Source organism: Saccopteryx leptura, chromosome 5 (genome assembly GCF_036850995.1).
Source record: "Saccopteryx leptura isolate mSacLep1 chromosome 5, mSacLep1_pri_phased_curated, whole genome shotgun sequence".
Lineage (NCBI taxonomy): Eukaryota > Metazoa > Chordata > Mammalia > Chiroptera > Emballonuridae > Saccopteryx > Saccopteryx leptura.
Genome location: NC_089507.1, coordinates 200,175,373 through 200,190,704, shown reverse-complemented (window position 1 = coordinate 200,190,704; position 15,332 = coordinate 200,175,373). Strand labels below are relative to the sequence as shown.

Here is a 15,332-nt window from a genome sequence, read left to right as displayed (position 1 = left end):
GACCTTGTTAGGAAGCGGATTCTGACTTCAGTGCTTCTCAAACTTTAATGGGCAGAAGGATGACCTGGAGATTTTGTTTAGTGCAGATTCTGGGCAACGAATGGGCAAGAGGTGTTTTAGCCTCACTAATTACAAGGGAGTGAATATTAAATAGCCATAAATTCCTCTCTCTTTTTTTTCCACCTACCAGATCAATAAAAATTAAGAGGGCTGATAACATCTACTGTTAGCGGGAGTGCAGCGAAATTGGTCTTCTAATGCATTGCTAGTGGGAGTGTGAATGTTTATAGCCACCTTGGAGGGCAATTTGGCAATAAATTTTTAAATGTGCCCTGCCAATGATCTAGCAATTCATTTTCCTTTCCAGCTATTCTCCTCCAGGGAAACATCTTCCCATGTGCCCAAGGGAGCAAGTCCGAGGACGTTTGCTGTGACGCCATTGCCATAGCAAAAAAAAAAGAAAAAAGAAAAAAAAGAAACAAACTCAATGCCCTACCACGGGGTAGTGGTTAGATTAAACGGAGGTGTAGCTATGCCAGAGAATACCAGGCAGCAGGTGAAAGTCATCAGCCAGATGGACATATACAAGCCTGGCTAGAGCTCCAGATATACTGCAGTGAAGAAAGAAAGCAAGTTCCACCTAGATATAAACACGTTCAAGTCCGTCCACATTTCCAAAGGTGAAAATCCAGAGTGAAAGGTATTGACAGGAAACACACTGGCTACGTGTTAAACAAGGCGGGGGTGGAGGAGTAGCTTGGGGCAGAGGGATGGAAGAACCTAAAGTTTCCCATGTAAGAGAGCATTATCATGAGTGCTACTTCCTTTAAAAAACATACAAACAAACAAACAAAAAACCAGGGGGCTCTGGCTGGTTGGCTCAGAGTTAGAGTGTCAACCTGGAGTGTGGAATTCTGTGGTTTGATTCCCAGCCAGGGCACACAGAAGAGGTGCCCATCTGCTTCTCCACCCCTTCTCCCCTTTCTCTCTCTCTCTCTTCCCCTCCCGCAGCCATGGTTTGATTAATTCAAGTGTGTCAGCTCAGCTCCGGTGCTTAAAATAGCTCAGTTGAGAGCATGGCCCCAGATGGGCAGAGCATTGGCCCCAGACGGGGTTGCCAGGTGGATCCCGGTCGGGGCACATGCGGGAGTCTGTCTCTCTATCTCCCCTACTCTCACTAAAAAAACAAACAAAAAAACAGGTGAATGTGTTTGCATACTATTTTAGAATTTAAAAAGTCATAAATAACTAAACTAAACTGTGGTTCTGTCACACAATGAAATAAATTCTATCGGACCATAAAAAGAGTAGTGCATTTCTGTGTGCATTAATAGGGGATATTCTTCAAGATACAGAGGTGAAACGTTCGGCATATAGAAAAGTACACTAATTATACTGTTGTGTCTGTGTGTATATATGTATGTAAATACATAAAGATCTAACAACATCTCTATGAAAATTTACATATATACAGGGTGTGGCAAAAGTAGCTTTACAGTTGTTTGTATGGAAGATAACACAATAATTAATAAATAGTACAAGAATAAACTGTTCCACATACAACTGTAAACATACTTCTGCCTCACCCTGTATATGGACGCACACACAAACTTGGAAGCACAGGAGACCTGGTTACAGGAGTTATCCCTGAGGACAGGGACACCAATATTAATGATGCAATTGTCTGAGTTGCCCGACATCTTGCTAGGTACCTTTTTGCAATCTTTCAAGCTATAAATTTTGAAAAATCATAAAATTTGCCACCCACATGAGTGCCTAAAACACAAATGTGCAATTTAAGGAATAAAATGAACACTCATGTAACCACCAACCTTAGATCAGCTGTGTGTGACTTATTTTTCTGGAAAACTGACCCATGGGCGGTGAAATTCTAATCTGTGCTGCTTTGCACCAATAGGGTGAAGTATTGGTCATTATTTGACAGCTTCTGGGCTTGGCCTTTTATCAGTAACAACAGTAAATTAGAAGCTGATTTATACCTGTTCTCTCAGCATAATTATCAATAGTGCCATTCATTCTCAAGGGGTCCCCGTTTGGATGACGAACTATATGGTTGTCTCATAAACATGGTATAAGTGCAGTATTTTGTTCTCCAGAAATAAACAACCTTCCTAAGAGCTAACACTCACCAAGAAATACCAACCTTAAAAAAAAACACAACCAGGCCTGACCTGTGGTGGCGCAGTGGATAAAGCATCGACCTGGAAATGCTGAGGTCGCTTGGTTCGAAACCCTGGGCTTGCCTGGTCAAGGCACATATGGGAGTTGATGCTTCCTACTCCTCCCCCTTCTCTCTCTGTCTCTCTCTTCTCTCCCTCTCTCTCTCCTTTCTAAAGTAAATAAATTAAAAAAACAAAACAAAAAAAACCAAAACAAAACACAACCAGACGTGTTTCCTGGGGACTCTTATTATGCCAATATCAGTGCTGGAGGAAATCTCGGAACTTCCCTCAGGCCCAGTCTTGAATTTCTGAGAGATGGTGGTGGAAGCAGCAGTTACACGCTCGCCCATACCTGGCATGGCATGAGCGCTCAATAAACAGCTAAGGCTGCAGAGCAGCCCCTGGCCCAGGCACCACCCGTTTCTACCCATCTCAGAGAGAAGTGTGCCGTTTCCTTGTCGTGCTCTGCTGTTTTCAGGTTGGCCACTGGGTAGAGTCAACTGCTTTGTTTTTGTGTTGTTGCAAAGACGGATGAATGGACCCTTCTCTTGACTAGATTTCCAACATGGGCTTCTGGCTCGAGAGCAAGACCGTAATCATTCTATGGTTCAAGTCAAATAAAATAAACTAGTTGTGTGACCCTAGGCCAGCTGCCTAGCCATTCTGCTGCTCAGCCTCATCAGTCCTAAATGGTGACGGTAATAATTAATAGCTCCTGAACAGGACTAGTGGGGATGGTCAGTGAGTTAATGTGACCGACACGGGCATTATGATACAGATTCACAAATAATTCTAAAAGCCCAAATATACTGATATCTTAAAAATTAGGGCAAAGAGTGAGAACAACCCCTATTTCTATCAGTTGACAAATAGATAAAAAAAATTGTAGTTTAGTCACACAATGGAATATTATTTGGTCATAAAAAAGGAATGCAGTGCTGATACCTGCTACAACATGAATAAACCTTGACAACATGATGCTCAGTGAAAGAGGCCAGGCACAAAAGATCCCATAGGGATAATTCCCATTTTGTAAAATGCTAATACTAGGCAAAGCCGGAGACAGACAGTAGCAGTTATGAGGGGCGGGGAGGTGGGAAAGGATAGAGCGACTGCTAGGGATTCTCTCGGGGTAGTGAAGAGGTTCTGCCGTAAGAAGCTAGAAAGTTATGAAAGGACACTGGAGAGAAAAATCTAGACAGTTACAGATGTCATGAAAGTTTTTGAAAGACTTTGAAATAACCAAAAAAAATTACTGTGTCCTGTTAGTTCCCAGCTCTGGGTTATCTAAATCTGTAGGAGTTAGTACCTTTCATTGTTTTTGAGGTATTTTACAACTTTTTGAGTTACAGAAACATATAACAATGAAAATAAACCATCTACATAAATGCAAAGACTGTCTGGTGAAATGCAACTGACTGTTTCCCTAGAGATAAGGACCAGTTTTACATCTGTCCATAAGTTTATTTTAGTATTCCTGATTGCCCATGTAAGTATGCATTCGTTGAATTAATTCTCCTTCATATCTGTTGCACCATTGTTCTATCTTACTGACTCCTTTATTAATGAATTAAATGAAATTCCTAATATATTCTTTTTTTTTTTTTTTTGTATTTTTCTGAAGCTGGAAACGGGGAGAGACAGTCAGACAAACTCCCGCATGCGCCCGACCGGGATCCACCCGGCACGCCCACCAGGGGCGAAGCTCTGCCCACCAGGGGGCGATGCTCTGCCTCTCCGGGGCGTCGCTCTGCCGCGACCAGAGCCACTCTAGCACCTGGGGCAGAGGCCAAGGAGCCATCCCCAGCACCCGGGCCATCTTTGCTCCAATGGAGCCTTGGCTGCGGGAGGGGAAGAGAGAGACAGAGAGGAAGGAGGGGGGGTGGTGGAGAAGCAAATGGGCGCTTCTCCTATGTGCCCTGGCCGGGAATCGAACCCGGGTCCCCCGCACGCCAGGCCGACGCTCTACCGCTGAGCCAACCGGGTCAATATATTCATTTTATATGTTCATTTAAACTTGAAGCCATGACTTCAAGTTTTTTTAAAAAGTTATCTTTTAACATAGGTGAGGTTAAAGAAAAAATACATGGTTTTAAATGATTTCATTACTAAAGGCTGAAAATAAGTACACTTAGGGGAATTAGAATAGCAAAATAAAGTGAACAAGAGCAGGGAAAGAATTAATAAAGATAAAAGGTAAAAGCTGAAATGAATAAGTTGGGGGAGCAGAGAAAAGGAATAAAAGCAAAAGTTTTGCTTTTACATTAATTTAAATGACAGAATAAGCCCTTGGCAACCTAAGAGGAAGGCTGCAAATATAAAACAAAAACAATGGAAATAAGAAAACCGATAAACGTCAAAGTTTAAAAATAGTTTTAGGAGAGTGTTAGGAAAGTATAAGGCTACAGATTTGAAAAGTTAGAGCAAAGTGAGTGATTTTTTTTTTCTTTTGCAAAATATAAATTACCTAAGTTAATCCAGATGAAAGATAAAACCTGAACAGACCAGTAATTATAGAAGAAACTGGAAGGTCTGTTAAGGATGTATAATGAAAAAGGGGCTCTGCCCAGATAATAAACAGATTGACTACTGAGAGAACTAAATTTTGCCAGTTACTGAGAATCAAGGAAAGAGTCCCAATTTATTTCCAGAGTAGGATGAACTGAAATAAACAAGCAAAAATCCACACCCAGGAAGGAAGACTGAGAGCAACAGCACTTACATATATAGTTGTAAAGATTTCAAGTTAAATATGAATAAATAAGGTTCAGAAATGCATTAGAAAATGAATATAACATGACCAAAAGGGTTTTTCTGGAAAGCAAGGTGACTCAATACCAGGTTATGTCCTACACCAATTCACTATATCAACATATTTAAGTACAAAATCTAAACATTTATATCAAAAGATAGGAAAAATATATTTGGTAATAGTAAGCAACTCACCCTAATATAAACTCTAAGAAAACATTACAGTAGAAGAAAATGACCTAAGTTCATAAAAAGCAACACCCAATGGGACCACGTATTGTATATTAAATTGGGAAATTCTAAAGCCATTCAAAAGTTAGAGACACAATAAGGACACCAACTGTAGCAACATTGTTTGAGGTTCTAGTTAATGCAATATGACAAGAAAACAAAATTAGTATAAATATTGTAATAAAGGGATGAAATCTAGAAATTAGGTTCATTATGAAATTATGTCACAACCATCATAAATCATATTTGTCATAGACCAAGAGTTTCTAATAAATACTTATTGTTGGATAAGAATCTGAATGAGAAAATACAGGCATATATAATAACACTATACTGTATATGAAGAAAACTAATTTCATTGAATAATGTTTACAACAGCATTTGAATAAAAGTTTTGGGTGAAACATTTAACATTTAAAAAAAGTCATTCTTTTCCTAAGTTCATATATCACATAGATTTAATTCTTTTTTTAAGTGAGAGGAAGGAAGGTATGGAGACAGACTCCCACATGTTCCCCAATGAGAATCCACCTGGTACCCAAAGGTGACGCTTGAACCAACTGAGCCACTGGCTGTGTGAGGGAAGAAGGAAAGAGAGGGGAGAATGGGGGGAGAGAAGCAGATGGTCATTTCTCTGTGTGCCCTCACTGGGGACTGAACCTGGGACATCTATATGCCAGGCTGACACTCTATCCACTGAGCCAACTGGCCAGGACCATAGATTTAATTCTAATCAAAATCTTGAAAAGGTTTTCTATTTGTCTGACCAGGCAGTGGCACAGTGGATAAAGCATTGGCCTGGGATGCTGAGGACCCAGGTTTGAAACCTCAAGGTTGCTGGCTTGAGTGTAGGGTCACTGGCATGAGCATGGGATCATAGACATGATCCTATGGTAGCTAGCTTGATCCCAAAGATCACTGGCTTAAAGACCAAGGTCGCTGGTTTGAGCCCAAGGTCGCTGCCTTAAGCAAGCAGTCACTGGCTCAGCTGGAGCACCCCAGTCAAGGCACATATGAGAAAGCAATCAATGAACAACTAAAGTGCTACAACTATGAGTTGATGCTTCTCATCTCTCTCCCTTCCTGTCTGTCTTTCTCGTTAAAAAAAAAAAAGTTTTCTTTTTCTGGGTGTCGGGGAGGTACTCAATAAATGACAACTAATTTAGAAATATGAATAGCTAAGTATTGCTAAGAAAATTCTGGAAAAGAATACAGAGAGACTTCATGAGTCTAAAAGATATTAAGGTTTACCTTAATGCTAATATAATCAAATATGTGATATTGGCAAACCAGAGAAGACATAAAGATTGATGGGACAAAATAGCAATTCCAGAAAGAGATCCAAGGATATTTGGGTACTTCATCTAAAGGTGAAATTAAGATTTCAGTTCCAAGGAAAATAATACTTTGTTTACTGCTATCTGTGGGCAACCAAACTCCTCTATCACAAGCATATAAATATAACTTCTGGTTGCAGTAAGTGAAAACAAACAATAAAAATATTAAAGGAAAACCTCAGAAGGGAGGGTTTGTATAGAAAACACAGGAGCCACAAATTAAGCAAATGAAAAATCCAGCTGCATAAAAAGACAGTTATTTTTATATGGAAACAGCACCACAAGAAAGTCAAGACAAAGGATAGGAGGGGCAGAAACTCAGCAATATGTGACAGACATGGGGTTCATAGTTCCCAACAAACCAGGGAGAAAAATAAGGTGTATAAGTTTAAAGCTCATAGAAGAGAAAAATGAAAATGATCAGCTCACCCGGAGAAATGTCACAGAAGAGCAGATCAAACACCAACCAGACTGGATTACTCCTTCCTTTCATCAGACTGACAAGGTTTCAGAAGATGGAGAACAACCAGGATTGGTGATAGTTGGGCCCACACCAGATGAGACTACTGTTTTGAAATCTAAACTCTATAGCAGGGGTCCCCAAACTTTTTACACAGGGGGCCAGTTCACTGTCCCTCAGACCGTTGGAGGGCCAGACTATAAAAAAAACTATGAACAAATCCCTATGCACACTGCACATATCTTATTTTAAAGTAAAAAAAAACAAAACAAAACGGGAACAAATACAATATTTAAAATAAAGAACAAAAATAAATAAATAAAATAAAAAACAAGTAAATTTAAATCAACAAACTGACCAGTATTTCAATGGGAACTATGGGCCTGCTTTTGGCTAATAATGAGATGGTCAATGTGCTCCTCTCACTGACCACCAATGAAAGAGTTGCCCCTTCCAGAAATGTGGCAGGGGCCGGATAAATGGCCTCAGGGGGCCGCATGTGGCCCATGGGCCGTAGTTTGGGGACCCCTGCATAGAAACGCACTGAAACTCCAAAAGTATTATACAACTGAATATAAGGAACTATGTAGGATGCTTACTGTAGCAGTTTGTAATAGCAAACAAAAATATCAACAAACTAAATGCCCATGAATAAGATGGTTGAACAAAGCATGGTTTAGTTTTAGTCATATTCTAACTTTTGTTTAAAAAATAATTAGGGATAGCTTGTCCAGGCAAGCAGCGGTGCAATAGAGCATCAACCTGGGATGCTGAGGACGCAGATTCAAAACCCCGAGGTTGCTGGCTTGAGCGTGGGATCATAGACACGACCCCATGGTCACTGGCTTGAAGTGCAAAGTCACTGGCTTAAGCAAGGGGTCACTGGCTCAGCTGGAGTCCCCCAGGCCTGTCACCCCCCCCCCCCCAGTCAAGGGACATATGAGAAAGCAATCAATGAACAACTAAAATGCTGCAACTACGAGTTGATGCTTCTCATTTCTCTCCCTTCCTGTCTGTCCCTGCCTATCTCTCTCTCTCTCTCTCAAAAAGAAGAAGAAAAAAAGGAATAGCTCTACTGACCCTCAGGACTTTTAGTAATGAAATAAGAGGAGGTTGTAGAGAAACATACAGTGTGATACGATAAATGCAAAAATAGGAGAAAGCCTTTCCTGTGTCATATTTTGAGACTATGCATGTTGGTATGAAGACAGAGAAAACTTAACTTACCTTGGGTGCAGTGAGAAAGTGGGACGGAAGTTATGTTTTTTGTATAATTCTGTATCTATTGCAAGAAACAAGTTTTTCTGTTGTAGTGTGTTTCAAAAAAATCCAAATGTGCATGTGTGTGTATGCGAATGTTTATATGGAGAGCAGCAGCTAGCTGGAGATATAGAGATATGAAAAGAAATATAAAAAGGAAATAGTACGCTCAATTCAACCTCAACTGTTGTGACTGGAATAGGAAAAAAAAGATATACGCGTGGAAAAAAGATTAGGAGAAAGTCCATCAAAATGATCCCAATTTTTCCATCTGGATAGTAAGATTATTAGTGACTAGTTTTTCTAAATAATATATTGCCCATACTTTCTATCTTGAATACACATTATATTTATAATCAGGGAAAAAATTCTTTAAAAGCTGAAAAAAAAGGGACACTCAGAGAGAGAGAGAGAGAGAGAGAGAGAAAGAAAAAACAGTTTCATGACAATGGAAGTTTCCCAGCTAAATTTCAATAGTTGAGTTTCCTAAAGAGCTGCAAGCAGTAATTCTAAAGCAATGACATTATTAAAATACTAACAGGAACACTGCAAGCTTTTCCAATTTCTTATCAAACCATAGCTCATGAATCATTATTACTATTGCTGATATGAAAATAAATTAATTCTGGCAAGGAAAACACAACAAGTTATCAGAATTGTGTTCAAATATTAAGGAGCAAACAAGAAGACAAACCCAGCTCAAACTCTATTTCCTAACAGCTGACTTTCCAACAGGCAATGCTCAAGGTTTCTAGCATCGTTAGTTTGTTATATATCTTTTATGTAAAACTGAGTTTCTGTGCATGATAACTTTAATAAGTCTCTGTGTTAGGGAAGTAAAAGTGTGTGAAGACTGATTAAAAAGTATCTAAGTGTTCTTTCTTTTTAACATTCTAAATATACTTCTTTCACAAGAGTAACCTCTCCAAGTCACAATCCTGGCTGACACTCTGTGAGAGCATGCTTCATTCACTGAATACTTATTAGGAGCCCATCATGAGCTGAAGATCATGCTAGAGGCTGGAAATCAGTTATTACCACCCTAATTCATTCATGTCTTTGGGTGTAAGCATGGATAATCCTAGCTTGCTCTCTTGCACCACCTACCGGTCACACAGCATTTCCATTCAAAACAATAAAATTTGAATTTCCCTCTTCAGTACAGCCTATGGTTTGGAAAAACCTAGGTGCTTCTCGTTTGTCCCTGGGACTGCACATACACTGACATCTCAAATAATGACATCCTAGAAAACTCTGTCCTAAAGATTAGTAGAAACTTGTAACATATTTGTATCTAAACAGAATGTCAGGTTAGGCAGTCTCAAGTTTCAAAATGAAAAAAATAGTTGCGTCACTTTCGCTACCACACATATTTAATTTGTATGGAGAAAAAACGTTTCTATAATGTTTATGAGCAAAGACTACAAACCTTTGCTGTTCAAGTTCTTTTTAATGATATGACAATCCACATCCTCTCAACCCCAAATCATACTGTGACTATAGAATCTTTAACATTCAGTGTATTTTAATCATGTATCCATTTATTAGAAAATCATTTTTTATCTCATTAGCACTGCCTTTTTTTCTTTTTTTTTGTCAAATACCCATGTAACATTATGTAGAAAATGGTCCTTCATACCATAGATTTGTATCCATATACTAAAACACTAATACCCCAAACTCCAGGGGGGCAATTTCAGAATGGCAAGTAAAAGAGGCTGGGAAGTACCATCTACTACATAAGTTTAATGAGATGGAAAAAACCCTTTAAGTTTATTCGAATTGGGAAATCAAGTTGGAAACAAATATAACTCCCTCCTCAGTGCATTTAATTCCAACTCCTAATTGGAATCATCTGGCAACATTTAGGATTCTACAATGGTTACAATACAGCGATTCAAAGGGGGGGAGGGGTCTCTAAGTTATTATTACAGCATTAAAAAATTATAGTAAGCAGTATAAAATTACAATTTATTAACAGGGTGTGTGTTTTCACAATGATCATTAAAAACATAAAGGGCACACCTCACAAAATTCTATGTATGACTTTTTTTTTTTTTAGTCACATTCCCCCTCCCCGTTTCTTTTGTGTTTTAACCACTAATCTGGTATGGAATCAGCTGGACAGAGCAAAGCTGGGTGGGCCCCTCCTTGAATGATAGAATAAGTCTGCTTGGGTAATTCTTGCTGGGAAGAGGAGAATATAGGGGAGGCCGTGGTGGCCACAGCGATGTTCTGGCCCCCGTCGCTCACCACAGTCACTTCAGCTGTCCCCTCCTGGATCAGGGCATTAAGGCCTTCAAAGTCAGTGCAGGTAATACCGGAACTGGTGATAAAAGTCTGGTTGCCAGAGCCTTCCTGGGGGCAGGCCGGGGCGGTGGGGATGAGTGTCTGGTCGTGCGTGGTCAGCAGGACAGCCGGCTGGGCCATCGTGCCCGCCTCGCTGGGACACCCGGAGGACTGAGGAGGGGCGATCAGATTGACCTGGCGCAAGATCTGTAGCCGGCTATTCCCAGGGAGTTCCTCTGGGTTCTGAGCCACCAAGGTGGACGGCATGATGTTCACGGCGGCAGCCGCGGCCTGAACAATGGTGTTTGCCTGGGGTACCTGATGCCCCACGATGATTTTGACTCTCCCCTCGCTGAACTGGGGCACCTGGCTGGGCTGGAGCGGCACCTGGAGGTGCCCCACCGTGAGGGGTGCAGCCGGCTGCTTGCTGGGGTCGATCTGTAACTGTAAGAAGGCCACGTCCGAGTTCTTGTTCTCATTGTACTCACTGTGCTGCCTCTTGTGGCTGCGGAGGGAGTCCTCCCGCATGAATGAGGCATCGCATATGTCACAGTGGAAAGTCTTCTTGGCGTCCAGCTTGGCTACCTGCCGGCTGCTCTGGCGGCCCGTGTCTTTCCTTTCTGAGGCCTCAGTCTTGACCATGTCCCCGTGGAACTTCTTCATGTGCTTGCTCAGGTTGCTGGGCTGCTTGGTGTCAAAGCTGCAGTAATTGCACTTGAAGGGGCGGTCGGTGCAGTGGATGCGCTCGTGGATGCGCAGCGCCGCCTTGCTGGAGCAGGAGTAACTGCACTCAGAGCACTTCTCTGGGTGCTCTGCCTGGTGCACCCGGCTGTGCTTCCGGAGGGTGGCTTTGCTGTCACCCAGGAAGTCGCAGTGCGGACACTTGAAGTTATTCCCGCTGTGCTTGATGCGGATGTGGGACTTGAGGTTTCCTTTCATGGTGCAGCGGACATTGCAGAACTCGCACTTGAAAGGCTTCTCCCCCGAGTGCACGCGCATGTGCCTTTTCAAGTCCGAGCTGATTTTGAACTTGGCGCTACAGAGCCAGCACTGGAAGGGGGCGTCCCCTGTCAACACAAGGTGAGTTTTCGATGAGAACAGGCAGGCAACAACCACAGCGGATCCCCCCGAAGCACACACCAGAAAATCGCTTACACCAAGGCGGGCGAGTGGAGACCTTCTAACTGCAGCTCCTAGCAGCCCCTGGGAGAAAAAAAAGGGAGTGGGGGTGGGGGCCTTCTCTTTTTTCCCCAAACCTAAGCCACCCCCACATGCTTGGTGCACCACCACCTTTACAAAACCCAGGAGGAAAACGGAGTTTGAAAAGAGTTCTTTAATTGTCCCAAATAAAATAAGATGTGTGAATATCTTTAGCACAGTCTTTAAAACAATCAAGCTATTGTTTTGTTTTTTTTAAGAGTTAATGTGACCACTCTGCCAGTTAAACGGTTCACAGTTGTACCATTTTGCACAATCCGTTGATTTTGATTGAGTTACAAGTTGTAACAGACCGAAGGACACATTTTCAAATCAGTCATCTCTGTGCTCACTCATCAGAATATTCTCTCTCTCTCTCTTTTTACAATGATTGAAACGCCCAGCTTATATACTTCAGGCAGATTTTTATTAATAAAGATGTGTTTACTGCACAAACTTCATTTATCCCAGATTGCCAGCTGCGTTCTTGTGAAGTTACCAAATCCAGCTGCTTGACTTTTTTTTTTTTTTTTTTTAATTTTAAATTCACATTCGCTGAAAGATGAGCAGGGAAAGTGAAATTGCAAACGTCTGAATGGCCATGATATTCCAAATTGACTTTGTCAATGAATGCCACGTCCACAGTAAGTCAGGCACATCGGTGACCCTGCCCATTTCAATATAGTGCAAATAAGCAAAATGACAACAGCTAACATTCTTCACGGTGGCTTCCAGGATGGCAGACACTCCACTGAGCATTCCACAAGAGGGGTCTCATCGGATGCTCCCAACAGTCCCAGGAGCTAGGTACTATCAGTAACATTATTATTAACACTACTGCACACATGCGGGGACTGAGGCCTAGAAAGACTACATAACTTGTCCATGGTCACCCAGGAGTATGAAGCAGGGCTTGGATTCCAAACCAGGCTGACTCCAAAGCTGGTATTCTTAGATGTCAGGTAAATATCTGTATATCAGGCTGGTGATGGCCTGACCTGTGGTAGCGTAGTGGAGAGAGCACTGACCTGGAACACTGAGGTCGCTGGTTCGAAACCCTGGGCTTGCCTGGTCAAGGCACGTATAAGCAGCAAGAAGCAAACAATGAACAACTAAAGTGAAGCAATTATGAGTTGATACTTCTTGCTCCCCCCACCCCCGCTACTCTCTGTGAAATCAATAAATACATCTTTAAAAAAAAGGATGATGATGTTCATCTTCTTAGGCCATAAGCTCAAAAGAGTCAGACCGTAGCCCAGCTTTTTGGTATAAGGCCTCACATGTCACCATGAACTGCTGAACACATGCACTTCAAGATGATACGGAGTCAATACAGCAAGCTTCAAGAAAACTGAGAAGCCCAAAGCCTACACAATGCTTCATGTATGACCGGACACCACCTAGATTATGTACACTAAATTCTAGAACAAGAAATGGTAAGCTACAGCCTGTGGGCCAAATCTGGCCCACAGCCTGTCTTTGTAAATAAAGTTTATTGGCATACAGCCACTTTCATTCGTTTATGTGTTGTCTATGGATACTCTCAAGGCAGTGGTGAGCAACTGTGACAGGCTGTATGACCTGCAGAGCCTAAAATAGTTACTACCTGGCCCTTTAGAGAAAATGTTTGCTAACCTCTGCTTTAGAATGTTATTCTTAACCCTTTTTATACCATCAGCCCCCTTTTCCCAGTTCAGTGAAACCCACGGACCCTTTCTCAGAATAGTGCTTAAATATACAAAGTAAACTAAAAATTAATAGGAATACAAAAGAAATACATTATATTGAAAGTTATTAAAATTGAAAGAAGAAAAACTGTGCTGTGGTAATTAATGTATGTGCTTTGTCGATGTATTAAATAATAAGATCTAATGGTGGGTCTAGTAACTACAATCATTTCTAACCAGGGAAGAACATAAAAGAAATTCTGAACTCCTACGAAAAGATTTGTGACTTCTACTGGCAACAAGTGCACACACACTGTTATCAGACTGGTTGCCAATTTTCATGATTGAAGGACATCAAATCTCAGTACAGGTCAGTGAAAATGAAGATGTAAAACTTTTCCCCATTCAACTTCACGGCCCGCCCACAGTCTATTCATGGCAGAGGTGTCTATGGTCCCAGAGTTAGAATCTCTGCTCCAGAATATTCTACTAGGTTTTCCTGTTACATCTCTGCCCAAATTAGTGACAATCTTTTGTGTGGGGTTTTTTTTTTCTGGCATTTTTAAAAAAGCAATCAGCAGAGGTGAAACGCAGAAAAAAGCAGATAAGCACATTTCACAGTGCTTAACAACACTTTCAACAGAGAAGTCAAAGGTTGGAATCCCTCTGCCATCTTCTTTTTCTCTGTTTAACCATAGATCTGTCTCTTACATGAGGCGTACTAGTCACTAAGAGTCCCACTGAAGCACACGCTCTCCAAAGCTACTGACTCTGTTCACTCCTGCCCACTACCCTGGTCCTCAGCATCCAAGTCCAAGTGCAGCGGGACTTAATGAACGTTGTTGAGTGAAAAGGTGACTGACACACTTAAGCAGCAGATCTTTCTGGAGTTTAGGTTGCTCCTAAGACGATTGATTGACAATCTGGGGGTCCCCAAACTTTTTACACAGGGGGCCAGTTCACTGTCCCTCAGACCGTGGGAGGGCCGCCACATAAGTGCTCCTCTCACTGACCACCAATGAAAGAGGTGCCCCTTCAGGAAGTGCAGCGGAGGGAGGGGGGGGGGCGGATAAACGGCCTCCAGGGGCCGCATGCGGCCGGTGGGCCGTAGTTTGGGGACGCCGGATTGTAGACGATCAAAGCGAAGAAAGGGTAAAAACAAAGTCCTATTAATTTTACAATCTAAAATTTTATAAGCGTCACAGACCTCAAAAGGGGAAATGAACATTCCACAGAGACACTGCGTAAACGGCACACATTCCAAGTTTTAGAAAATACAGCTTTTTCTGGACCAATTTAAAGATGCTCCTAGAAATGGTATGTTTCTCCTGACAAGTCAGAACGATTCTGAACCATTTCCTTCAGTGACCCTTCAGCTCCTCTAACGCAGGGAGGGGAGAGTTCTGAAGAAAACCAATCTACATCAGTTATGTCAATGTCCTCACACACTGGTGCAGATCATAAAAATGTCCCCAAATTTCCTCAGCTACTACCCTTCCCCTGTAGCCATGGCCCTGTCCTATGTGTCAATTATGCGTGCTCTCCTGACTGGGGCAGGACGACCTGCCACGACCTCAGACGAGGGGACCGATCACGCCATTAGATTCAGCTGATGGTATGCAGCATGGTCTTGACACAAGTCATGGCTTGCAATGGGCTTGTGCACTGGGGTTCGCTCGCTTGCACAGTGATCGCCCATCGCCACGGGAAGCGCGAGGCTGGCTTAGCCCGTTGGTCCCAGGAGAGGGACGGTAGGTACGTGGACCAGAGCCCGGCGGACACCAGGCCACCGCCAGCAGAGACTCCGATTCGTAAGCAAGCCCAAATCAGCCAAGATGGGCGGAGCTGCCCGGACAACAGCCAGCTGATCCCCACGTGTGAACCGAAGAGGCATGCTGTTGCATCCACTGAGTTTTTGTGCACCCAGCAGATGACTGATACAGACATTGGGATCGAG

At 42.2% G+C, this 15,332-nt stretch overlaps 1 protein-coding gene across 4 annotated transcripts in view; it reads right to left on the bottom strand.

The window, feature by feature from the left end:
- ZFP64 (ZFP64 zinc finger protein) overlaps window positions 1–15,332 on the bottom strand; it is a 69,104-nt gene that overhangs the window by 28,066 nt on the left and 25,706 nt on the right. The window contains exon 6 of one of the 4 annotated variants that reach the window (XM_066387472.1): window positions 9,490–11,578. The exons of 2 other annotated variants lie outside the window; for them this stretch is intronic. In XM_066387472.1, coding sequence (XP_066243569.1) covers window positions 10,323–11,578 — 1,256 coding nt within the window. In that variant the 3' untranslated portion in view covers window positions 9,490–10,322. Of the gene's footprint in view, window positions 1–9,489; window positions 11,579–15,332 lie in introns of those variants that run through there. One more of the 4 variants, XM_066387471.1, reaches the window with a different exon arrangement.